The 27,798-nt window shown below is 33.4% G+C and overlaps 1 protein-coding gene across 1 annotated transcript in view; it reads left to right on the top strand.

Annotated features, from left to right (window-relative positions):
- LOC111612540 overlaps positions 1 to 16,420 on the top strand; it is an 18,819-nt gene extending 2,399 nt beyond the window's left edge. The window contains exons 2-10 of the mRNA XM_023353771.1: positions 10,896 to 10,940; positions 11,023 to 11,130; positions 11,650 to 11,880; positions 12,015 to 12,082; positions 12,273 to 12,392; positions 13,312 to 13,549; positions 13,618 to 13,824; positions 13,911 to 13,948; positions 16,321 to 16,420. Coding sequence (XP_023209539.1) covers positions 10,896 to 10,940; positions 11,023 to 11,130; positions 11,650 to 11,880; positions 12,015 to 12,082; positions 12,273 to 12,392; positions 13,312 to 13,549; positions 13,618 to 13,824; positions 13,911 to 13,948; positions 16,321 to 16,362 — 1,097 coding nt within the window. The 3' untranslated portion in view covers positions 16,363 to 16,420. The remainder of the gene's footprint in view (positions 1 to 10,895; positions 10,941 to 11,022; positions 11,131 to 11,649; positions 11,881 to 12,014; positions 12,083 to 12,272; positions 12,393 to 13,311; positions 13,550 to 13,617; positions 13,825 to 13,910; positions 13,949 to 16,320) is intronic.
- The last annotated feature ends 11,378 nt before the right edge of the window (positions 16,421 to 27,798 follow it).

The raw sequence follows: 27,798 nt of genomic DNA, 5'->3' as shown, positions 1-27,798 counted from the left end.
GCTGTTCCGCGATGAAAACCAGCTTTAAGCAACGGCGTAGTCGAACGGTGTAAGTAATCCTACAATTTTTTGTTTATAGCATAGTTTATACAGATTATTCCCAAAAAATTATACGTATTTTGGAAATGTTGAGTGGAATTAGTCTAGAATCGGTTAATTTTATAGAAGAAAACCTTTCGAACAGCCTTAGTCCGTAAAGTTCCCACCTATCGGGCTGCGATTGGCTCACTCCTACAACGTAATTTTCGGTTAGCGTGGAACGTATCTAAGCGTTATAGGGGGGTCTACTGTATATATTTTAAAGATTACTTATGTTGCCTGAGGGGGGTTCCCGCCCCCTCAGGCAACACAAGATTCTTACCATTTTACCGAATATTGAAATCTTAAATATGTTCTAATTACGAATAATAAAAGTTTTTATAAATGTAAAAAGGGTATTTTTAAGGTCAAAATGGCGGATTTCACTAGTCTACACGTGTTAGACGACCACCACGTGAATTATAAAAGTTTGTATTCGATATCGGGCACTTGTGCTACTTGAGAGGTTTTCTTCCATAAAATTAATCAAATCTAGACTAATTTCACTCGAATATTTCCAAAATACGTATAATTTCTTGGAAATGATCGATATAAAATATGCTATGAACAAAAAATTGTCGGAATACTTATCGAGTGTACCCGTTCGAAGACGCCATTGTTTAAGCTTGTTTTCGTCGTGGAGCGTCACATCGGACGGCGGACGCGTACGAAGCGTGTCACGTGACATTTGTTGTCGGTGCTATTCGGTCACGTGACTACTCATCTCTGACGTGTTCCTAATAACTTATTCTTTTTGCGAAGAATTTGCTAAACTTTAGAGACCACGTGATAGATCATAATTAGGGATTGCAATCCAGCAGTGTTTTTAATCCAGCTGGATTTTTGCTGGACCAACATCATTCCAGCTGGATCCAGCGCGGATCCAGCTGGAATGATGCGCGGATGTTTTTTGGTGCGATAAAGGGTAATAGTTTATCCTTACTTCATGGGCCCTTTATTTCTAATTTTGCTCTCTTTAGACACCTCTCTAGTAGACGTGTCCTAAACACCTAGAATTATTTGGGGGAGACGCGTATATTAAGAGCTATAAGCGAAAACGCATCGGATTACTTACCGACTTTGCACGGTGGAGGCCGCCATTGCTTAACCTTGTTCACATCGCGGAGTAGCACGTTGGACGGCGGACGCTTACAATTCGTGTCACGTGACCTCGGTTAAACGTCATCCAGTCACGTGAGTGGTGACGACGGAGCCATGTGGTCACGTGACTACAACTCTGACGCATTTCCGGACAACTATACCTTGAGTCACGTGATAGAGTACAGTGCGTTCGTTAATAGCGATCGTTCGTAGACATAGCGAACAACGGACAGAGGAAAAAAAGATGGCGACGTCCGTAATATCGACAGTATCGTGATGGCGGGATCTATAATTTTAAAATATGCGTTTTTAGAGACAAAATATTAAAAAAGCCTTCCAATAGTATTTTAGTAGTTACGAAAAAAAACTCGAGACGACACTTACCAATTACACCGGGTATATATATATATATGTATATATGTATATATTTGTGTATGTGTATATATATATATATATATATAATATATTGACGTGCGCTTTCACAACTTGTAATTTTTCATTCATAAATCCACATAATGGACAAGAAAACGGAACTATCTGAGCCCACGTTGTCTCCTACCTTAAACTTCTATTACAAATACACGTCGTTGCGTCCGACAGCGCGCTTCTCGCCAGAATGTAGAAACGAGTTCGAAATTAGCAGAATTAGCCTTTATTGCTAACACGTGACTACTTCTTGGGTGGCAACCCGAACTTTGTCGAGTTACGCTTACGTAACACCGTAACAGTCTATAACGAAATTCACGAGTTAAGATTGACAACGACGATTTAGTTTTCGAGATTAACTTCTTAAAAAGAGAACAGAATCAAATTACATTAAAATTCAGAATTTAATCTGAATTTTATAAATTTATGTTTATATAATATGTTATTAATATATGTATAATTAATATATTAATGTTAAGTAATATGTTTATAAATTTAGATAATAAACTTATAAACATATATGTTTTATATAGCCTAACTAATCCTTTAAGTTTAAAAATGTAAAGTTATGTAACTATAATTTATATGTAAGATATGGGATCGATTGGCTACTACATAAAGACTTTAAAACAATAGATGCAACACCAGTTAGAGCAGTGTTCATTCACCCAGTTTTTGTTTTTTTTAATTTAATTTCACATAGATAAGACGGATCATCTCTGGTCCGCAGACCACAGTTCGATCGGTCTCAGGCATAGGGCGTTATTAAGTCAGACAGCGAGCGACTTTGTTTTAAATTTCTTTTATGAATCGCACAAATTTTATTTCTTATCAGACTTTTCAATTAAACGCGAAAATACCTGTAGCTTTTAACACCAAATGGTTTACAAAAATGAATGAAATCGGAAGTAACGTAGTCGACAGAAAATTGCCAACCGAGATGTATTTAAAGAACGGATAACATAACCTTTCTAGATATTTGGCTGGATTCTTAATGCTTAAATGTAACGAAAACGTTCGCTTAGTAAAAGTTTGATATCTAAAAGGTTTGGTTATTCATATTTTAGAAACGCGAGCTTAAAAACAAATCGTTAAACTTGGAAGTTTCTTCCAAGTTTAACGATTCGAATAAACTCGGAATGAAAAACTGATTGTCGCTTAACACGTTCAAAGTCCTAAAAAACAGTAAAATCTAAAATGCCTCTTTTGTCGCATCACTAGTATATCTCAAAGGACGTGACAAGGTTATAAAATTTTAAACGTTTCTCGTCATAGCTGTAGGAATGTAAATATAGTTCACTTAATAGATTGTCTGTCATTTGATTTTGAAAGACCACGGAAATTTTCCAAAATTTACAACCTTTCAGTTACTTTTGTTGAATTGGAAAAATTTCTGTTTTCATTACATATAATATTCAGGGCCGTGCCGTGCTATGATGCAGAGATGCGGCCGCATCAGGCGGCACTGTGAGGGGGCGGCATAAAAAACATTTAAGGGGTAGAATTTCAAAGACTTGCACCATACTTAGAAAATCTACCGCACGGCTCTGGTAAGATACACCAAATAATAAGAATTATAGCCTATATAAGACTAATAATTTATATAAGGGGCGGCATTTCGAAGACTTGCATCAAACTTAAAAAATCTACTGCACGGCCCTGATAATATTATCAAGAAATCAGTCTCCATTGTTCTCAGTTAGAGAATGGTTAAGTTTTTGTTTATGTAAAATTCCTACCCTTGCATCAAGGTTTTATTTTCCTAATTTCTTAATCATTTAACTACTACTTAAGTAGAAGTAAGTTGAAACCGTTTACAGGGTGAGTCAAAATTATGTGAACACTATTTGAGAGAGAGCATTTACTCAAAGTTTGCGTTATACAGTCTCAACCTGACCACCAGCACGATTAATGCACTCAAACAAACTGGTTTGAGTGCATTAATCGTGCTGGCACTAAATTGTACCGTTCAACGGTACAATTTAGTGCCAGAACACCTTTTATTCTGTCCTTGAGGTCTTCGAGGTCTCTCGACAAAATTAAGATGTTTCATTGATAATGTTTAATTAAAAATTAAGATTGTTCACATAATTTTGACTCATCCTGTACTTTGTTCTTGAAAATTTGTAGCCTTGGGAAAGAAGTGGAAAGACAAATTTTTATGACATCGGATGCATAAATCGTAAATTATCCTAAGAAATCTTGTCAGATTAAAACTTTTGCTGATAAAGAATAAACAACAGATATTGTTTTAATTATGTGCTTATTTATTTGTATTTAGTGTAAACCACATGCTAGTCAGGTTTGAATCGTTACAAAACTTTTAGAGGCTATCCATAAATGACGTCCACACTGGGAGGAAGGTAGGGGTTGAACTTCAATGGACGTCTGTTTTATTTCATTAAATTTTATACAGTTTATGCATTTTATTATTTATAAAGTGATAAAGGTTTTGAGGAAGGTTGAGTTTTGTTAGACGTCCGAAGAGGAGAGGGGGGTTGACTTGGACACACTGGGACAAGCGGAGAAGGGAGAGTAAAAATTTCAAGAAAAACGTGCCCTCTGGGTTAGAATTAATATTAAAGGTCTACCGTATTTCTGTATATAATATGTAAAACAATGTATCTGGTTTGAAGTATTTTTATTTACTCCAAATGATTTCATACGTTTTAATTGAAACTTTTGTATGTAATTTTCCTTTTAGCTCTTGTGAAAAGTCGTTTCTTTTTCATGTGTAAAGATAAATTCCCTTTCTTNATAGGAATCATAACTATAGGAAACGGTTTTATAGGGGGATCTACTGTATTTATTAAAACACACTCCAATAGTTTCCCATCTACTCAGATTCTTAATGTTTAAAATTAACAAAAACGTTTGCTTAGTAAAAATTTTGTGCTGCATATCTACAAACGTTTTAATATATTTTTTAGAAATGCATTCTTTATCTTAAAAATTCTAACAAAATGCATAGTTGCAAAACAAAATTTTTGTTTATAGACTTAAGAGGAATCGGCGAGAATTCCGATCCAAAATGCATTTGGTGTAATGGTGTAATACTTCCTGGATCCCGGTGTGATAATCTTCGCTATGACCCCCTCCGGAAAAACCGAACTGTCCAAGCAAAAGACAAAATTGCTTTGTCTCCGCCAAACGTTAGGCTTACATGACAATTGTGGTAATGTTGACATATATTAGAAAGATCGCTAAAATATATAAAAAAATGCTAAATTTCTTTTCTGCTACTACCCCAATCTAACGTTTAAATTACGTATTAGTTTATTAATTTGGTTTCCATTTTGCCCAAAAGCGGCTGCCGAAATTATACTTGCTATTCTAGAAATTAGCTCTCTTTTTACAGTAACTTTGTACAAAAGTTTTAAGGCTTCGATATCCGCTGAAATAAATTTTAATAGTTAATTGTTTTTAGGACTTATTTGAACGTGTTTAGCGACGATCACTCTTTTATTCCGAGTTTATATCACGACTGAAACAGTCAGCGAAATGTAATTAGAATTTTTAAAATAAAGAATGCATTTCTAAAAAATGTATAATAAAACGTTTGTAGATCTGCAGCACAAAATTTTTACTAAACAAACGTTTTTGTTAAATAATAATAAACAAAACACCTTTATCGTTGTCGAGAAAGCTTAATTAAAACAAACGTTTTTTTCGACCTATTCCATAGGCCACCGTCAGGTTTAAAACGGACAATTGGAAGATTCCGTTCTACAAGATCGAATACAAACATTCAAATTTCAAAAAATTGACAACGGATTAAAAAAAATACTAGAAATATATAAAAATATATATAATAAATATATAATAAAATAAAATAAACTCATAAATATCAACCAATACAATAAAATTATCGTGTAAATTATGACTTTACTGCAGATTTTTTAATAATATACTTCCAGGCCAATAGAAAACCTTCCGCGCTTCTCGCATTAATACAAGTCTGTTCTAATTTGCTCTTATAAATCTCTATTTTTTCAGCGGTCTTCGCTAAAGATGGAGATCTCACTGGCTTGATAATGTCCGCATCATCCCATTTAACTACCGAACTTTGTGCCTGAGCCATCTGGGACAGTACCGTCGCGTTCAAAGTATAACATCAAAAAAAAGTTCGAATGGATGATGCGGACATTATCAAGCCAGTTAAATTTTTTTTACCATTGTTTTATTGTGAAAGCGCCAGATCATAAAATAAAAGGTCGGCGTATTGATCATTTTGAACTTTGTGTTAGTTTTTTAATAATCTATATATAATGTTTTAAGAAGATTTTTTTTAAATCTTCAAACTAATTTACTGTTACTTCTGAGTTGGTCTGTAAAAAGGATAAAAAGAAATAGACTCAAAAAATTATATATTTTTATGTATATATAGCATAAAGACTGTATGATATAGTTTCAAATATAAAAAATGTTTTTTCGTTTCTTAATGCTGTGTTACATTCTTTTCTCAAACATTTAAACGTTAATAATAATAATATTAAAAGTTTAATATTATTGTTAACGTTTTAATATTAAAAGTTTAATAACAATTTTCTATAAAATTTCTTTTTTTAAGAAAGTAATTTTCTAGAAAAGTTTTAAGGCTGCTACACCCGCGTTTGAGTAAATTATAAGATTTTACTGTTTTTTAGGACTTTGAACGTGTTAAGCGACAATCAGTTTTTCATTCCGAGTTTATTCGACTCCAAATAACAGGAAGAAACTTCCAAGTTTAACGATTTGTTTTTAAGCTCGCGTTTCTAAAATATGAATAACCAAACCTTTTTAGATATCAAACTTTTACTAAGCGAACGTTTTCGTTACATTTAAGCATTAAGAATCCAGCCAAATATCTAGAAAGGTTATGTTATCCGTTCTTTAAATACATCCCGGTTGGCAATTTTCTGTCGACTACGTTACTTCCGATTTCATTCATTTTTGTAAACCATTTGGTGTTAAAAGCTACAGGTATTTTCGCGTTTAATTGAAAAGTCTGATAAGAAATAAAATTTGTGCGATTCATAAAAGAAATTTAAAACAAAGTCGCTCGCTGTCTGACTTAATAACGCCCTTTGCCTGAGACCGATCGAACTTCGTGACACGGTGCTACTCAAACTGTGGTCTGCGGACCAGAGATGATCCGTCTTATCTATGTGAAATTAAATGAAAAAAAAAACAAAAACTGGGTGAATGAACACTGCTCTAACTGGTGTTGCATCTATTGTTTTAAAGTCTTTATGTAGTAGCCAATCGATCCCACATCTTACATATAAATTATAGTTACATAACTTTACATTTTTAAACTTAAAGGATTAGTTAGACTATATAAAACATATATGTTTATAAATTTAGATAATAAATTTATAAACATTTAATCTGAATTTTAAAGTAATTTGATTCTGTTCTCTTTTTAAGAAGTTAATCTCGAAAAATAAATCGTCGTTGTCAAATCTTAACTCGTGAATTTCGTTATAGAATGTTACGGTGTTACGGAAGCGTAACTCGAGCAAAGTTCGGGTTGCCCCCCAAGAAGTAGTCACGTGTTAGCAATAAAGGCTAATTCTGCTAATTTCGAACTCGTTTCTACATTCTGGCGAGAAGCGCGCTGTCGGACGCAACGACGTGTATTTGTAATAGAAGTTTAAGGTAGGAGACAACGTGGACTCAGATAGTTCCGTTTTCGTGTCCATTATGTGGTTTTATGAATGAAAAATTACAAGTTGTGAAAGCGCACGTCAATATATTATTTATATATATATATATATACACGGTGTAATTGGTAAGTGTCGTCTCGAGCTTTTCTTCGTAACTACTAAAATGATATTGGAAGGCTTTTTTAATATTTTGTCTCTAAAAATGCATATTTTAAAATTATAGATTCCGCCATCACGATACTGTCGATATTACGGACGTCGCCATCTTTTTTTTCCCTCTGTCCGTTGTTCGCTATGTCTACGAACGATCGCTATTAACGAACGCACTGTACTCTATCACGTGACTCAAGATATAGTTGTCCGGAAATACGTCAGAGCTGTAGTCACGTGACCACCTGCTCCGTCGTCACCACTCACGTGACTGGATGACATTTAACCGAGGTCACGTGACACGAATTGTAAGCGTCCGCCGTCCAACGTGCTACTCCGCGATGTGAACAAGGTTAAGCAATGGCGGCCTCCACCGTGCACAGTCGGTAAGTAATCCGATGCGTTTTCGCTTATAGCTCTTAATATACGCGTCTCCCCCAAATAATTCTAGGTGTTTAGGACACGTCTACTAGAGAGGTGTCTAAAGAGAGCAAAATTAGAAAAAAAGGGCCCATGAAGTAAGGATAAGCTATTACCTTTTTTTAAATACTTAAGAAACTTTTATTATTTAGACTGGTCACTAAAAATCAGTAAAACTTCTTACACAATTAGGTAGTAACTTTGGTTCGGTTAAACACTTGAGAGAGAGATAATTAACTTTAAATGCTTAGTTAGATTATAATTGTAATAATAATTTCACTTATAGAATAAAAGTTAAAAACTCTTACTTAATAGAATTAAGGTAGAAGTTATAAAATATTAGTCTTGTCTTGAATAAAGTATTTTAAAGGATTAAATAAAATTAAATCAATCACTTCTGTTATTTTTTTTGACTTTTCTAAAAGTAGGATCTCAAGAAACAAATTGTATTGATGTTGTTGTCTCCCAACCTACTTCTTAATGAACTGTATATATATCCCGCTGCGAAGAAGGCCTTTTCTGCCTCTACGCTAGTTGGATTCAGTGTTATCAAGTAATGATAAATCAAAGATTAGTTTTCACCTCTGACTCTCTCACTTTCATAAACAGCCATTTCCTTTTTTTAATAACTTATAATCCTTCTCAGTACTAGTTTCTTTCCGTTTCATGAAGTTTTCTTTCTCACGCTTCAGTTGGATCTTTAGTTCTTGTTCCAATGTGAAATTCAGGAAATCTGAGTTATCTGGATCATTGTCTTCAACCTCCGTAATATCCTCTGCCATTGCTGCTAGTTCCACTACATATGTATTTACTCGATTCAGCATATATTTCATCTCCCGGCGCATTACATTTTTTTCGGCATGTGAAAGATAAAGCTTTCTAACTTTTGGTCATACTTCTTTGGGTTCTGTATGTAAATCAGCATCCCTTGACCTCAGTAAGACGCCATTCTCTGATTCTTTTGTGGAGTGCCTCGGAAGGGTTGGGACTCGAGATTGTGTCATGGCTTTTTAGTTTGTCTAAGACAAATTTCAGGGTTGTTTCAGCAGTTATCAAACTCGACTCTTCTGCAGAGAAATTCTTCGGTCAGTTTAAACTGCGATTGTTTTGTCACGTGATTCATTGACGTTACAACTGACCGTAAATTAGAATTATGCACCAGGACTAGGATAGGAGTTACTTATTTTATTTAGCGCAAAGACACTTTATTTAGCGAGAGCGGAAAGTCAACTGGCAATTAGATCAGCAGAGGTAAAAGAGCGGGCGGTGCGGTGTAGAGAAAGGGTGTAGCATGTGCCGCACTGAACGGCAACGTCGCTCTCGCCGCCAAGTGATAGCACACGTAGCAAAGTGGCAAGGCCTACAACGTAGACTTTTGCGCCATTATTTAGAAAGTTAATTGAGTATTTGCGGATCCGCAGCGCTGGATCCAGCACCTGGTGCTGGATTTAACAGGCCGAAAAATGTGCTGGATCCAGCTGGATTGCTGGATGAGGGATCCAGCAATTGCAATCCCTAATCATAATATACTATCGATTTTTATTGTAATTAGAAACGACTTATTATTATTATTATTATTTACTATATGAAGCAATAATGGAAAAACCGCTTGCGAACAGCACAATTGCCCGATATCGTTTGTATTAACAGTATCTAGTATTTATAGCCTATTAACAGAAAATATGTACCTACGTTTATATATTTGAGAAGTTATTTATTCGTTAATCGTAAAACTAAACATAAAGGATTTGTCTAGAACAGCAGTTCTTAACCTTTTTATTGGTCAGCACCCCGTTGAATCTGAAAATAATTCTATTTAAACGAAGCTCTTTTTTTGAGAATCACGCGTAAGTCATCAGTTGCATTTAAGCAATTTCTGGCTTTTGATTTTATGTGCAAAAATGCTGTATTCAAGGTATGCAAACACGTCTCAACTAGTTTGTGTACTGCACTTGACAATGTGACTATATTTACTGCATGTACTGACTGATGACAAGCGCTATGTGCTGAGAGACTGTAGAGTGTGTAGAAGTTGGGGTGCCGTGTTGCTGGGTACCACAGTTTATAGAGAACACAGTCGCCTTGTTAGTATTTTTTTTTTATTATAATTTTTGAAATTTCTCTTTAACCCCCAACCCCAAGTCAATAATATCATCGTACAAGGATCATGTTTACTGTATGAATTCTTCAAAGAAATGAATGGTTCTGCCTGTTATCGGTTAGGGCGCTACGGACAATTCGAGTTGGCTATTGGGTGGAGGGGACCAATTAGTGTGTAGAAGGGACCAGCGACATTTCTTCCCGGAAGGGACAAACCCAGATTTTGTTGTAAGTTAAAAATAAGTTTCACTTATGAAGGTTCATATATGGTTTAATATTAATTAAGGCAAAACGTATTGAATCACATGGGTGACGTCTAGATGCAAGTACAAAAAGGAAAAACTCCTCGCATGGCACTCGCTTTTACACATCTTCCCTTCAATATAAAATTTTCCAAACTACTTGGCAACAGATCTTTACATCACCAAAGTAGGCAAAGTTTATAACACTGCACAAGCAACACTTCCCATTGTCAAATTTGGAAAATGATGGCTCAAGTGAAACCTTGGGTAACGTTTACATTTCAACAGGTGGCAGTACATCTTGCATTTATACTTATTTTAAAAACACTCTACCTCCAAAATAAAGCTTTTCACCTGTAATAATGTTTGGGATCATCCATAAACTATGTAAAGTTATTTTTTACACTTTTTAACAGCCATCCTTCATCCATTACACTCCGTAAGCCATAGAACATTCTGTTATTTATTAGATGTATAACGTCGAGTGCGTAAATGGAGCTCGCCTTTCAACATTTTATTGTTACCCAAGGATTAAGCCACTGGCATAGTGACACTTTTTTAGATATTTTGCCCATTCCCACGCATTGCAACCATATACATCTGCAGTACTTTGTACACTAAGACGCTACATAGTTGTGATTTTATAACCATAAATCTGATCAAACTTTTCAAAATACGCCCATTTGATGTCACTCTCTCTATTAATTTTTTGGCCTTTTTTCTTTTGTAGGTGATCAAGATAGTGATCAATTGTTTACCGATGAAGAAGAAGAAGGTAACCAATCAATTCATAAGTTTATTCATAGAAATTTTATGATTTTACGTGTTATTAATTACTACATATTATACTAATTTAGAAATTGAAATGGAAGAAGAGGAAACTATTTATGAGAGAGCACAGGATAATTCTGTTGAAACCAGGATGATAGAAGAATCATTTCCAGTTATTGAAGACCCAAATACAGGTAAATTATTTCAATATCGAGCATTCCCGAATTAAGGCAAGTAGACGCAGTTGTTACGTTTAAATTATTATTATTATTATTATTATTATATGGGGTGATGCACGCGAAACTAGCCACAGTGTGTAGCTTAGCACAGTAATAAGCACAGAAGCTAACTGCTGTTATTAGAGACATATATATTGTAAATTATCACCTGTTTCATCTGTACACAGCTACGCATGTCAAATCGTGTTTAGTAAGACCCTGCGTAACTTAATGATCATGTATGGTGGCGATTGTATATGAATTTGTTTAAAAATTTTGATTTCTGATTTGACAACCCACACGAATTTCCCAAATTTAACTAGAACATTGAATTAAGGGAAGTAATTTTGACAATCTTTAAAATTCTTACAATAATGAAAAAAATCTTAACTTTGTAATGGGCATAAAGAATTCTTAATTTAAAGAAACAAACTATGGTGCATATACGAGATCTTACCTGAATGGAAACTCTCTTTAATCTATTTAATATTTTAGAAATAATGGAAGAAGAAGATGGTAAAGAAACAGAGGCAGAAAAAGAAGAAAGAGAAATGAACGACCAGAACATCGAATTGGCAGCAAAACTTCACATATCAACATTTGGAAAATGTTATGTTTGTGAAGAAATAGGAATAGTATACGGCTGCATATACTTATGTTACGAGTGCGAGTCAAAAATGGAAGAACTGGTTAAAAAGGGAACAACAGTCTTTTGCCGTGGTGGATGTACCAAAAATTGTTCTTCCTGTCTTCTTTCTATTGTTTTCCAATACTTGAACGTGGAAAATATTTTTAGTGAGTGTTTTTATTATTTAGAGATTGTCTTATTTCTTTTTAAAATTTATTTATTACATACCCAGCGTATGAAAAAATCTATTACAATTCGGAATTAATGAAACAGTATGTGGATGGAGGATCTAAAGAAAAGGTAAGTCTTCTTTTGAATTAGTATAGATTTATAATAGTAGATTCAGGAAAAGTTCTCGTTACAAAATGGAATTTTAATTCAATTTGATGAATTATTCAATTGGATATCCCATATCATGTGTGGAATCCACAAGATTCGCGATGATACATGTCAATATACAAGAAACTAAATATTTTTATATGAAAAACAGTCCTTGGAAGAAAAAGGTGCCGATGCTCACTTTGCCAAATACTTGGATCGGTGTTGGGATCGATATGTTCAATGGATCTGGGAGCAGAAAGACATCTTTCAACTGAACGTCGACCAAGTGGTAAGTGACCTTCAGATTTAACATCCTCTTAAGACTGACGTATTTAAGGTTATGTTAGCATCCTCTCTGCCCATTAAGTCTCTTGGGGTTCACTTTCTCAAGTGTTTTATATGGACGGTCTGTTCTGCAAATGTCTATTATGAGCCTGAAAAAAGACTTAATTGTTAACAGAAGTGCAAAAAATGAAAAAATTTTTAAATAGAACTAAATTTTTCTCAATATATAGACGTTTTTACTGACCATGCACTCAAATTTCTTTGCATTTAAACAATGCAAAGATGAGTGATTTATTTAAATTTGTTTCAATTCTTAAACACAACAGCAGAATGTGTAGATGCAATGATTCTTTCGTTGGTGCCATAGTATGTTTAATTATGAATTGTTTTTTAGGTCGTCATTAAAAAAATTAGCATTCTTCCCCCACTTACGTATATTTGGGTGATTGAGTGATCGTTTGTTTATACATACTCTAGGTGGTTGGATTGAAGTACAATTACACTAAGATGAAACGAAAGATGAAATTTCAGGTTCTACTCTCTAGAAATAATCCTTTCTAGAGAGTAGAACCTGAAATTTCATACCACTTAAGATACTAAGTGAGTATATTGATGAATGGTCATCTGGGATAAACAGAAGGGAAAGAAAGAAGGATTTCAAAGCTCTTCTGCTTATTACACTTACAATACTTTCTACAACTTAAAAGGATTTTAAAGTCCTGTTGAACTGTTGAAGAAGGATTATTGAAAGCAACACTTGGCTAGATCTCTGAAGAACGATAGACACTTTGTAGTTGGTGCTGTAAGTCAAAGTTTGATTTTAGCGAGACTTAATGGGCTCCAAGTTTAGTGTAGTATTTCACAATTGTAAGTTAGGCCGGAGATTCATTATGATTCTAAACGAAGATTTGTTTTCGTTTCAGATCGTTCTTTTAAAAGCAAATGGCAACAAAGGAAAGTACCTAACAGCAATAGCCGATCAGGTAGGCAAAGGGCCAGCCTTCAAAGTGGACGGGGGATACATCAATCCAGATAACATAAAATCCTATAAGCACAGATGCTTGCTCATTATTATCCTGAATATAGCCACACAGATGTTCCATTTAAAATTTACATTTTACCATTTGTATCTCCTAAAGTTGGTTTGCCTCTTCAAGTTAGGTAAGTGCTCAGTCCTCATTATTCTCTCTTTGATCAAAATATATTTCAATCTTGTCTTTTATCTCTAGACGAGACAGCAAGTGGAGCGAGTATCGCTCATCCAGAAGCAACGATATTAGCTGAAGAATATTCGATCTTATTACAGAAAATATGTGAAGAAAAAGAGCAAGCGGTAACAGTCGAAGAAGTTATGAGTTTGGTACAGTCCCTTGACAAGCAACTGACCATCAGAGATAAAAACAGTAAGACAGTGGAAAGACATATCGAGGATTTATGTAAGTAGGATGACAATCGTTTCTCTATTATTTTTTTTGTTGTTTTTTTTTTTTTTTCGAGTCTAATGAAATACTTTAATTTTTAGTGGAGGAAAATCGAGGAAAGATCAGTTTTCAACCTCCAGTAAGTAACTTTTTCGATTTGTATATTATTCTATTAAAAAATTGTACTTAAAGCAGTGGATTGCAGACTATGAAAAGGGGGGAACAAGCTATTAAAGAGGGCATCGTACTGTACGTTATGCAAAGAGCTTCAAAGTCAGATCAACGCCCTCACAAGGTGGCACTTGTTTCACTCGAAAATAACGAATAGGTTTTGGTCAACATATGAAGTTGCATGGGTCAATGGACAAATATTGTTCATTAGTTTCTTTTCGCGAATTTTCTGTTTCGGGATTAGAAAAAGGGCAATCGAGACGAAAATGGGGGCAAGTGTCTTTTTCTACGGGAGCCCCTCACTTCAGCACATTTTTTTATCTCCAGGGATTCAAATCCGAAACTAATTTTTCTGATGATTCTTCAAGAATTTCAAGATCATTCGTCATTCAGGTTTATCAAATGTACACTTCAAATTGACTCAACTTACCAGTTGAGTTTATTGCGATGTAACGGTTTAAACTTTTCCGTAATCTCGGACTTTTCAAATTTATTCTGTCTAATGAAGTCTTTGTTGTAAATGTTCACTAATTTAACACGTGTTTTCTTATTTTAGCGCCCACTCGGAGACAAAGGTATTCCATATCGCTTCATAAATGAAGGCTTCGCTCAATGTCTGTTGAAAACAAGAAAGTACCTCTTGAGTCACTTTACTATTCACGATTCTCGAAGCTTGATTCAAGCCAATATAATCAAAGCGGTGCTGTTTATTCGCGCGATGCAAGATATTCCAGAATCGTCGCCCTACGATGACGAAATCGCCTCAGAATTGAAGTATATGATTCAAAATATAAAAGACATTGCCTATCGAATGGGATTACATGAGGGAAACCCAATAGTACCAACCCAAGTGTTGTTGTTGACGGATCCAGGTGAGTACAGAATTATTTTCGAGAAATTTCAATGTTGTCTAAATTGAAATCTCTGTGTTTAATGTTACAAATAGCACAAATATATTTTGTTTTCTAACGGAATTTGTAAAGAAAATGGTGAAACGTATAACTCTATTACATGGACTTTTTGAAATTCTTAAATTCTGTTCATAAATAGAAAAGATTTTTTTGATGAGGTGAAAAATTTATCAAATTGACCTACACGTGCAGTATATCAGTGTTAAATTAGTTCTTCAGTCTTCGAATGGGTTCATAAACCATTTTTTATAGCTTTTAATCTCTGATAATTTAACAGTTTTATTTCCTAGTCAATTGTGATTTCCTCATAAGATTCTGTAAGCAATTTGCTTCAGCATTAACATATCCTGTTTATAATTACATCTGAGCCTTAGTTATGCCCATTTGCATGTCATTAGAACATATTAAAAGAGTTGCTACACACTGGGATATTGGTTGGGAAGGGTATGAAAAGGTGAAGAGCTAACACGAGAATCCTTTGTTTTCTTTTATTCCGGTTTGTATTTGTTGTGTCTGTAGACCATATCCAGAACATGGATTCCCTTGTTAATTTTTTTCCCAAAGGATGTCCTAAAAGTCATGGATTGCAGAAATAAACAAATAGGAAAAAAACTGGAGTTTGTCATGCAACTTAGTTTATACTGGGTCTACTAAAAAAAAAATACATTGAAGGCTTATGTAAGTAGTACTGAATCTCTTTCCTATTTTGGAACTTTAGCCAAAAATTGCAATGCACTAATTTTCAGGGTCTTCAAGAGTAAAAATTACATCATTTTCTTAAATTATTACAGAAACTTTAATGTTTATTATTCTTTTGTACACGAAACATGCTTACTTGCTAATGTATTTTTTAGACCATTTCTTTTATTACTAGATAATCTCCATATCTAATTTGGAATTATGTTTATATAGATGCCCTGTGAATTTTCGTAGAATTTAATCTATAAATTGGTAATAATTAAATAATCAACGAACAGACAGAAAATAAGGTTGTAAGAATTTTTTAGGTTGTAAGAGTCATCTGCGGGGAATTCTAGGAATTCCCCGCAGTTGACTCTTGCACAAATAATTTAAGGCAGAATGGCGTTTGAGCTAGGGTTGTGGAAATTCTTCTTCTTCTGATATCTTTGCAATGTTAGTCTTGTTTCACTATCGTAGTTCACAACTTAGCAATCCCATTGTGTTTAAATATACTGACTACTGTTCTAACATCACTAAAGAAAACAGAAGTCATTTTGTCAGTTAGAACGGGTCCACAAATGGCCATCCCTTCTACACATATAGAAGGAATGGTCGAAAACTAAGTTGTTATATACACTAAAGAAATAAGACTAAAATTACTGGAAACCCTATTATTTTAATATAGAAGTAAATAAAGATGTTTATAATTTTTTGAGAAATTGACAATAACGTACTTATAATGTTTCAGGATCAGGAGTCAAGATGCGTGATTGTTCGCAAATGTATTTGAGTAAAGTGTTCCTGTATAAATTGTCTAATGTGACCAAGATAAGCGTAACTACCTTCGAATGCCTTATGCCGTCGTTCAATTTGCGGGGCTATCTACAAAGCGATAGACTACGCTCACACTTTCTTACCTATGCCTCATTAATACATAAGATCCTTGAGGCCGAAGCATACGTCAACCAAATCGGGTCTGGATATTTATTTGATCGTCAACTTCTGACCTCCGACTGGCACTGATTTTTTTTTAATAATGGGACTCGATGAAATGACTAATGACTAACAATACACGACCACAGAATGACTAACAATACACGACAATGGTCGTGTATTGTTAGTCATTCTGTGGTCCTCAAAAACGAAAACTTAAATTTGTGAAAGGAAGACTTAACTAATGTCTATTGTGTCGAGAACAGAGAAACTTCGACATGTGATAAATTTAATTCTTTCTTATACCGAATTTCGTTGTAATGATGTAACTTATACTGTTAATTGTTATTTATTAAGTTTAGTCAATTAAGCAAATCTCAGTCTAGTCTCTTATTTTTGTAATCTAAGGAAATAAAGTTTAATGATTTATTGGTTATAAAATTTAATGATTTACTTTTTCTTAAAGAAAGAAATTCCGGTTACAAACATGACAAAATACAGTATTTTTTTTTAAGATTGAATGGGATTTGAGCTATTTCTTGCTTTTATTAAAATAAGTCGAACATTTTGCAACCTGTTTAATTTAATCATTATAATCAGATCCATCCCGAGATGCTACATATATCTTTTTCCACTCCACGTTCTCCTCATTTCGTTTCTCATCTCCCCAAAATTTCAATTTTTTCAGCACACATTTTAAAGAGAAGATCTTTTTAAAATTGTCACCCGGTGTACAAAATCGCTTGAGGTAGTAGTAACAATCTAATAACAGCGTAAACAGAGAGAACGAACTTGTAATGTATGGTGACAGATAAGCATCCACCATGACGGTTTTCTCATTAGTTTTACCCACGAAACTAACGGTGGTTTCGTTAATAATGCCTTGTTTATCTAACAAATTCTTCCTTTCGTTCCTGTTGACACTCGAGCCTGAGTAATATTCTAACACGTATTTATCAGAAGAGATCCGAACATCATTCTTGCTACGTCTATTGTTTCCATTATCACGAGTAACATTTTTGTTTTCTCTCTCTTTGTCTTTTACTGCGGGTGAATCACCATTTTCTATTTCATTAGGTAAAATCGAATCGAGTATTGGCACATATTCCATATTCCAATTTGACTAGTAATTAGTAATGTTGAGAGGAGTTAACAGAATAATAAAAATGAAGACGAGCGGCATATTCGCCAGTTCAATAATTTCCCAATTACAACAATATCAGTTAATTGTTGACCCTCAATTTAATGGAAAAATAATATGCATATGAAAAAGAAAAGTCTTCTATCAAATAATGTTTTTTTTTTCACTTTTTAGTACATTTATTTTTTTCAGCTTTTACACTATTTTTGGTAGCACACGACCAAAAATAAGTGTGGCTCTCATGGTAAGCCTTAAAAATTGGCAGAAAGTGCAACTGAAAACATTTTTAAACACGAGCACCCCACAGTTATTTTTTTTAAAAGAAATTCATCTCAATTTTCAAAATTAAGCTTTCTGCCATTTTCTAATCTTATAATATAATCGAGATGGGATGATGATGATGATGATAAATGCCGAGCCCAAACGATTAGTGTATCGAATTTCAACTCCTAAGAAGGGATTTTTCGAAATTCCTTCCTCGGGGAGAGAGTAAACGTTTCTTGCACACTCAATGAAACCAGCTATAATCTTAATCGTCGCTATCGTTACTTTTTGCCCGAGCAACAGCGGGCTCATCTGTTAGCAATTGATAAAAATCTGATAAGAGATGGCGTTTCACACAATTTATTATATTTATTACGATTGATAGCATAAAGGCTATTTTTTTATGAAAATCTCATAACAGCCGGGCAAGATATGCAACTCGTTGCTAAATTTCTTTTTGACTTAACAGATGGTATTACACGTAATACTGTATATATGTTAGCGCGTTGTATACTGTTCAACGAATCCGCATTAAATTTGGCAAGAATATTTTTTGCCACCCAAGACAAACATTGGGACTGTCTCAACCCCCATCTACCTCTAAATCTAACCACTCTAACTTGATCCCGAGCTATTTTTTTGTGCCTTGCAATTGTTAGACTTGGTGTTGCTATTCAGAGATTAGGAAAAACTGGTTACAAAACAAAGATTACACTGTCTTGACTCACGAAAGGTCAGCGTTGGAAAGGGGAGAGTGAAACGAGGTTACCGTCGCTAACGGCTCTCCAAAGGGTCAACAGCTTTATTAACCTTTATTATGTAACCGGAAAAACATTTACAAAACATCACAGCAGTTCCAAACTGTGGCGACAGCAATCAATTCAGCGACTTTAGAAATAGTTTTATTTATTTTTTGAGAAAATTAAATTAAGAAAGTTTTGTCTACTTTATAGCACTCTCTGGCAACGACTAACATTATTACGATATACAAAACTGTATTTCTAGATTTTCTACAGTGTGAAGAGCTAGAAATCTGAAAAGATATCATTTTGTAACAAAAATAAATCTGCCCGAGAATTTTTTTTTAAATTGCTAGATTGAAAACGTGGCAACTCCCGAAGTTATAAAAGGCGTACAAAAATTCGATGACGTAACTTTTTGCTTTTTAGTGCTAGCATTTGTGGTATATACCTCAGTAATGGATTGTGTTAAGTGGCCGCGTAGGATCCCGGAATATAAAGGAGCCCCCGAGATCTTTAAAATGCTACTGAAAAAAAGGATTTCGAAACCACAGATGATGTAGATAATCCAGAAAGATGCTACGATATAGACAAATGATACAGCTNTAAATTGCTAGATTGAAAACGTGGCAACTCCCGAAGTTATAAAAGGCGTACAAAAATTCGATGACGTAACTTTTTGCTTTTTAGTGCTAGCATTTGTGGTATATACCTCAGTAATGGATTGTGTTAAGTGGCCGCGTAGGATCCCGGAATATAAAGGAGCCCCCGAGATCTTTAAAATGCTACTGAAAAAAAGGATTTCGAAACCACAGATGATGTAGATAATCCAGAAAGATGCTACGATATAGACAAATGATACAGCTTTATGGGCAACAAAATTAACAGATGTTATTATTGACCACAATCTTAAAAACAAACCAAAAGTATTAGGGATATAAAAAATTTCAAATCAGTGTGTAAAGACAGAGATGAAGTATATTACAAAAGACTTATGATCATTTTTACAGAAAGAAATCAAATAAAATTATGGAAAAGAGAGATTGGCTGATATTTTCAGAAAGAAGCAAAAGTGTTTACTGCTACTCTTGCAAACTATTTTCAACATCAAAGTCTAAATTAATAACTGGTTTGCAAAATTGGAAGTTAATTAGTTATTTTATCGGACCACGAAGTTCCAAAAGAACACACATCAGCCACATTTACTACGTATAATAGATTAAAAACACATTTAATCGCATGTTTTACAAAACAAATTATACAAAGAAGTAATATTTCTAGATATTTGCAATTGAGGAATGTAAAGAAATCTTTGAAGTGTAATTATACACCGTCACAATTTCATCGTGGTCGAACTCAAATTCCTTTAAGTTGTCTCATGAAACTAAAAAGAAAAGATTTATATACTAATAATTCACTAAGGACAACAATAATGTCCAGACGACACAACACTAGAGGAAGGGTTCAAGAACAAACGATGACTATTTCTTCATTCTATGTATTTGTCGCCAGAGGATAAAGAGGATAGATCGTTCATCATTACATACAAATGTGTTGCTGAAGTTTTTCGAGTCTCAGAATTTGGAAGAAAAAAACGAACAATGTCAGTTTATTTTTAATCAAATGCAGAATCCACATCTTAAAACTTATTATTTTTAAATTTATATTACTTATATTCAATGAATTTAATGCCTTCTTCCAATCTGAAAAGTCTTTAATATCTCCTCTTCACATAGAAAGTGTATTTGTTTTATTAAATTATTAGCTTCTAATTTTATCGAAACAAAAATATTATTGACTTATGATGATAATATTGAAACTTTTAATGTATATAATCCACATAATCTATTGTTATCGAAAAAATTAATGTTGGGGTAACCCCAAGAGCACTGATTAATGATTATGTAATACTGACAATGAATTGTTTATTTTGAAATGTCTAAAGTTTTACCTAAAAGCAATGAGTGAAGCGTTTAAAAGACTTCCAATTGCTTGTAAATCCTACATTTTAGTTTGTAATTAAGACAGTTGTTTTTTTATCACCATCTCCCCCTTCCTCAATAGGCCAAGCACACGCAACTAGCTTTAATTATAAAAAAATTACATACGTCTAATACTTTAAATAGTTAATATTATTTTCGTTATATCAGTGTATTTACTTATAAGTAAGTAAATGATTTGGTCAAAATCAATTTTTTATATTAGAAAAATACCTTTTCTGTAACACTTTTAAAATCCTTATTTTCTCCCATTCCTTTTTAGCCCAGATGCCCGTCAATCAATGTATTCGCTTACGAATCCTAATTCTTTCTAGAGGGTAAATTCTAAAATTTCATTCTTCGTTTCATTTTGGGTTGAAGCAGCACAATTACATTAAACACCCAGAGTATGTATAAACAAACGATGATTTAATCACCAAATATACGTAAGTGGCAAAAAAATTACAAAATTTTCTTTTAATGACGACCTCAAAAACAATTTATAATTAAACATGGCTGACAAAATAGTACGATGTCACCAATGGAAGAATCATCGCATCTTCACATTCTGCTATGTCCTATTTAACAATCAGAAGAAATTTAAATAAATCACTCGTCTTTGCATTGTTGAAATGCAAATAAATTAAGTGCATGGTCAGTAAAATCGTCTATATATTAAGGAAAATTTAGTTCCATTAAATTTTTGTCATTCTTTGCACTTCCGTTAACAATTAAATCTTTTTTCAGGTTTACAATTTGGACATTTGCAGAACAGACCGTCCATGTAAAACACTTGAGAAAGTAAACCTCAAAAGTCTTAAAATGGGCGGAGAGATTGCTAACATAACCTTAATACATAACCTTGCAGTCTTAAGATGATGTTAAATTTGAAGGTCATCTTGTCTTTTGTTAGGACAAAAGACAAGATGAGGACTTACCTTGTCTTTTGTTCCTTCACCCACATACTCATTCCATAATTCCGAATTGTAATCGATTTTTGTATATGCTGGGTATGAAAAAAATAAATTTTAAAAGAAATAAGACAATCTCTAATAAAAACACTCACTAGAAATATCTTTATTTTATTATATTAAAAATTTGTTATGCCCATTACACTTTATATTAAAAATTTGTTAATTTGTTAAAGTTGAGATTTTCAATAGTCTACTTGCATTAATTCAGGAATGTTCGACATTATTATAATTTACCTCTGTTCGGGCTTTCAAAAAGAGGAAATGATCCTTTTATTATCATAGTTTCAACTGGAGTATCCTGTGCAGTGGCCTGCATCTTTTCTACTCCCTCAGAAATTTCTTACTATTCCATTTTAATATCTAAATTAGTTTAGTATGTTGTAACTAAATACACGTAAAAGCATAAGAGTTCTACGAATAAACTAACCAATTGTTTGGTTACCTTCTCCTTGAGTAGAAGATGATTAATCACCATCTACAGGAAAATAAACATCAAACTGAAATGTGAATACAGTATATACAAAATAATTTTTATATAATATCTTTGATAAGATTTACCAACAATTGACTTCACACAACAATTATTGTGTTTTAATTACTTGTAAAAATGTAATTGCAACAGCACATAGCCTTATGAGATCTCTCTGAAATGAAGTGTGGCGTGAATGTTTCACATCTCTTCCAGAAGCCATCAAAATTACACAGTAATGATTAAAAATACATGTTTAGAGAGAACATCAAGCTTTACATTTGATTTGTTACTTTATTATGAAAAGCATCACTCAAAAAATTTGTAATTTACAAATCTTTAAATTTGTTGTAAATTTCTGAGATTTATTTAAACTATATTACCTTAATTATAGTTTAAATAAATGTAAAGAGGTCCATAAATTACATAATATGTATACGTTGGATGGGTATGCAGGTAATCAGATGCATAGGAATGGGTGGGAAATTTAAAAAAGCGTCACGTAATTTTAGTATATCAATCCTTGGGTGACAATGATTCATTTTTGTTACTGAAATGTTGCATAGCGTTGCTCATTTACGCCACTGCCTTATACTATACGTTATACACCTAATAAATAATGAAACGTTCGACACCTCGTTCTATCGCGTAATTTTTAGCATGGGTACGTGCGACGGCGTTACGGTGCGTAAAAGATGATGGATGGCTGTTAAAAAGTATAAAAATAGTGTTATAATTTATGGATGATCACAAACGTTATTACAGGCAATACGCTTTATTTTGGAGATAGAGGAGAGTCTAAAAAAAGCTATAAATGCAATGTCGAAGTGAAGGACATAACGAGTGTTACCTGATGAAACGTAAACGTTACGTAAAATTTCATTTAATACCTCATTTGACTAATTTGACAATGGTAAATGTGTTAGCTAATGAAAGGAAGAGGTGTGCCATGCGGGGACCCTTTCCTTTTTTTTACTTGTATCTAGACATTATCCATCGACGTCATCTTTATACATGTAATTCAATACGTTTTTCCTGAATATTAAACTATATATGAACCTTCATAAATGAAAAACATTTTTAATCCCAAAAAGATCGGGTTAGTTTTTTCCGGGAAGAAACGTCAACCATTCCTTCTAGTCACTAATCAGTCCTCTCTACAGATTACGTATACAATAGAAAACTCATCAAGTGTTCTTAGCTAATAGGCAGAACCATTCATTTCTTTGGAGAGTTCATACAGTAATGATGATCCTCATACGATAATATTCTAGACTAATCCTTTGTGTTTAGTTTTACGATTAACGAATAAATAACTTCTCAAATATATAAAGGGAGGTACATATTTTCTGTTAATAGGCTACAAGTAGAAGTTAGTCAATATCAATGATATTAACACTAACTTTTATAATTCACGTGGTTATCGTCTAACACGTGTCCACTAGTGAAATTCACCATCTTGATTTTAAAATACCCTTTTTACATTTATAAAAACTTATTATTCATAATTAAAACATATTTAAGACTTCAATATTTGGTTAAATCATATACAGTAGACCCCTATAAAACGGGTTTATATAATACAAATTCGTAAATAAAGGCGAAAAAATTGCGATCGTATTCGTATAATCACGCTAAAAGAGACTCGTATAATACGGTAAAATGTAGTGATGTAACGAATATTCGGCCTATTTTTCACTATTCGGCCGAATACCGAATACCTAAAAACAAAAGTATAAACAACAAAAACACAGTAAATTAATCATTTTAAGAGTTAATGTTTATAGAGTTATTGTTGTTTGTTTATATTTATTTATAACTTGTAACATGCACAAAATAAAAAAGAAAATAATATTAGTCACTTGTATTCACAATTTATAATTACAAAGATCAGCACACGTACACACCTATTCGTTCGAGAATCGTCACACATCTGAGGGTCTGACCCTGTCTATTCTTTTTAAGCGCTCTTCCCTTTCTCTTACCTCTATCGCTCTAGTCCACGTATGTCTACGCATACATCATAATACGCCTTCACGATACTTTCGATTCGTCATATTTCCGTCATAGATTTCCCATTTTACAATTACGTGATTCACAGCCAGGTGATAACGGAGAAAAGAGACAGATAGGACGTCGGCATAAGTCACAGTTATGATTTCACAAATTCGAAACAGCTTGGTAGCCCGAACGACCCCAGGCTTTCGTCCGTGCACGCTAAGTGACTTTCATTACAAGCATTTAGCTTTCCGAAGTCTATGACAATAATTGTTTGGCATTGACGGCCGCGAATTTCGTGCCAATAAGCTGCCTCGACTTGTTCGATTATGTTATCGACGCATTTTCATATTTATTTTCACATTTTCACTTGGCGGTATTTCTCTGTTCTTTTTCCGTGATTTACGCGTGTAAAACATTTCATTGTTATCCACATTTGATATCATCATTTATCACATACTGCCAAGACGCTCGTAGTGCTTAGTGCCAATTAAATTTCGGAAAGGAGTTCAGTGCCAATTAAAAGTTCGCACTAAGCTCGTAGTGCTTAGTGCGAACTTTTAATTGGCACTGAACTCCTTTCCGAAATTTATGACTAGCGGTACTGGACCTCTAAAATCTTGTATTCGGGGATTTACAGAGACAATGAAAATTGAAATAGAAGATAGGATTGGAATGTGATGACTAGTGCACATTTCTAATTATAATCGAACTTTTATATGTACAAAATTGTAATAATAGTGTATTGTATTGTAATAGCATTGTATTGTAATATTGTAATAGTATTGATGGTAATAATGTATAGTACTGTAATAGTACTGTATGGTATAAAACTGTAATAAGATTGTACAGTATTGTATAGTATTGTAACAATATAATATATTATTGTAATAATATGTGCCAATGTATAAATTAGATATTATTATTATTTTTTTTTTTAGATAAATTAGATATTATTAAGATATTATTTTTTTTTAAGTGTAACGAAAAATGCATATATATAAATTGTATTGTTATATTCATATATTGTAATGTTAATTTAAATTTATTGTAATGTTTCTCTCCTGATAATGCCTCAGCGGGGTCAGGAAATATGTAAATACTACATGTTAAAAATAAATGAATGAATGAATGAATGAATGCCAAGACGCTCGTGTCTGTCTGCTTGAACTGTCAAGAATTAACGCGATTGGCGAAGTGTAGTGACAGCGGGCCAATACAGAGCGGGGACATTGCCATAATGCGATTTGCGCGCCAATTTTCGTAGGTGCGATCATCGAGCGGAATAGTTTGGCCGAATATTCGGTATTCGTTACAACACTAGTAAAATGTCATCGCCGACTCGTGTCGCGACAGAATTGGTCTAATCTAGACCAGTAGCAGATATTGCACAAACTGATAGGTTTAAACGAGCAGCGGACCTACTATAAACCATTTCAACGGAAATAATAATTATATTTATATTAATGTCGTCTCCAAAGTTGTCTCCAAAGCTTGTTTTCGTCGCGCTGCTCCGCGACGAAAACAAGCTTAATTAAGCAATGGTGTCGTCGAACGCAAATGCACACTCGGTAAGTAATCCTACAATATTTTGTTTATAGCATAGTTTATATGAATTATTCCCAACAAATTATACGTGTTTTGAAAATGTTGAGTCAAATTAGTCTAGAATCGATTAATTTTATGGAAGAAAACATTTCAAACAGCTGTAGTCACTAAACTGCACACGTGCCGGGCTGTAATTGGCTCATGTATTTAAGTGACTGGTAAAACACGGAACGTATCTACCGTGTTATAGAGGAGTCTACTGTATAACATAATTACAATTGACATTTTAAATTATTAAAGAAAATTTTATAAATTATTCACACATTTAATGACAATAAAATCTGTTTCGAAGTAAAATGTATAATTTTACAACAATTTTGCCTATATTTTACAACATAACTCCTTCATTTAAGTCTACAACACAAACTTTCGAAAAGTTTATCAAACGTAACGTAACTGGAAGGAACTTTNTTTTAAATTATTAAAGAAAATTTTATAAATTATTCACACATTTAATGACAATAAAATCTGTTTCCAAGTAAAATGTATAATTTTACAACCATTTTGCCTATATTTTAAAACATAACTCCTTATTTAAGTCTACAACACAAACTTTCCAAAAGTTTATCGAACGTAACGTAACTGGAACGTAACTTTAACACGTAAAATGCCAGTCGTGCTTGTTCTACTCACTTTCTAATTAGTTTTACGCCTCATTTTTTACCTTAATTTAAAAAAAATAATAATTTACTTTCAAAACTTACTTTCTGAATCACTATTGTCTTGCGACAGTTCACGTTCCTTCTCCATTTTCGTCGCACAAAACAGATTCAAAGTGCTCCTACGAACAGTGGGATATACACTACCTGATTCAAAGTGAACCGTCGCACCATCTACCGACGTCACCTGGAAAGACTTTTGTCATTCAATTTTCCAAATTACTTGCTTGTTACCTGTATAGTAAATAAAATAAAAATTACATATAAAACTTTAATAACAATTTTACACGTACACAATTTTATTTACACCAAGTCATCTGTCGATAAACATCGAAAAGGTAATATTTTACATATTCAATAAATATATTTGCTTTTTTGTATTGTATTACTGTTTTATTTTTATTATTTATTTAGTTGAAAGTGTCATGTCAGACTAAATTCGAGGCATAGATACCCAAACAAGTGTTACAATAAGCTTGTGTGTTATTAGTATTGTAAAAAATAGGCGATGGGTTTCTTCGAATGACCTTTTTCAACCATAAAATAAAGGAAAGATGGCAAAAACGTCACAAAAAGAATGCAGTTTTGCAAGTGTTTTCTACGTGTCTATAACCTATTTGAGACCACATTCCCTCAGAAAGTCTCCTTAGTGTTTGTTTGTTCAGACAAGGTTATATCGCTCTGTCGGTACGTGTTTCGTAATGTGCAACTATTCATTTGCATATGACTCTTTTGTAGAATTGCCTTAATGCCTTGTCCTTCGGGTAAATTCTTTTAAACTGGCAGATAAAAGTTAGTGATGTATAAATGATTTAATCATGAAAAATAATGAAAAATTGTTTCTTTAGTTCCAGACTGATCTGTATAAAAATAAAACAGTTTGTATTATTAGTAAAAGTAGAAAATATTTTATTATAATCGAGGAAAATGAATATCATAATCACTACTGTATAAAATTCGTTTAAAGTAATCAAAATTCGGTTAATATTATGAACTGTGATAATTAGACACTTGGGGACAAATAACAAAAATTATTAGAAAATTCGTACCTACAGTAATACCTCGACTTACGCTACCCCGACTTACGTGAACCCGGAGTTACGCGATTTTCAAATCTCGTCGATTCGTCTTTTGTTTGAGCGCCACGCAATGTTTGATTACTCATTACCCCATACTATTGTTCGGCTTACATGTTCGACCATGTCGCGCGGAATCGACACATAGCTACAATTTATTTTGTGTTATTTATTTCTGTTTGTCATTTATATCTACGGAGACTTGAGAGACTCTATGTGGTGATTTCTTGTAACCGTAACCGAATCAAACGACGAGATAAGATTAACCAGAACATTTATTAGCTTACATACATCTGACTTGGAATTTACACAAATTGAAAAATTATACCCCGACTTACGCGAATTCGACTTACGCGGTTATCGCTCTGTCCCACCTATCGCGTAA

This window comes from Centruroides sculpturatus, unplaced genomic scaffold (assembly GCF_000671375.1).
Source record: "Centruroides sculpturatus isolate CEXI.00-Female unplaced genomic scaffold, Cexi_2.0 scaffold1734, whole genome shotgun sequence".
NCBI classification, from domain to species: Eukaryota; Metazoa; Arthropoda; class Arachnida; order Scorpiones; family Buthidae; genus Centruroides; species Centruroides sculpturatus.
Note: the sequence above shows the minus strand (reverse complement) of the source record. Positions and strands in the feature narration are given on the sequence as shown.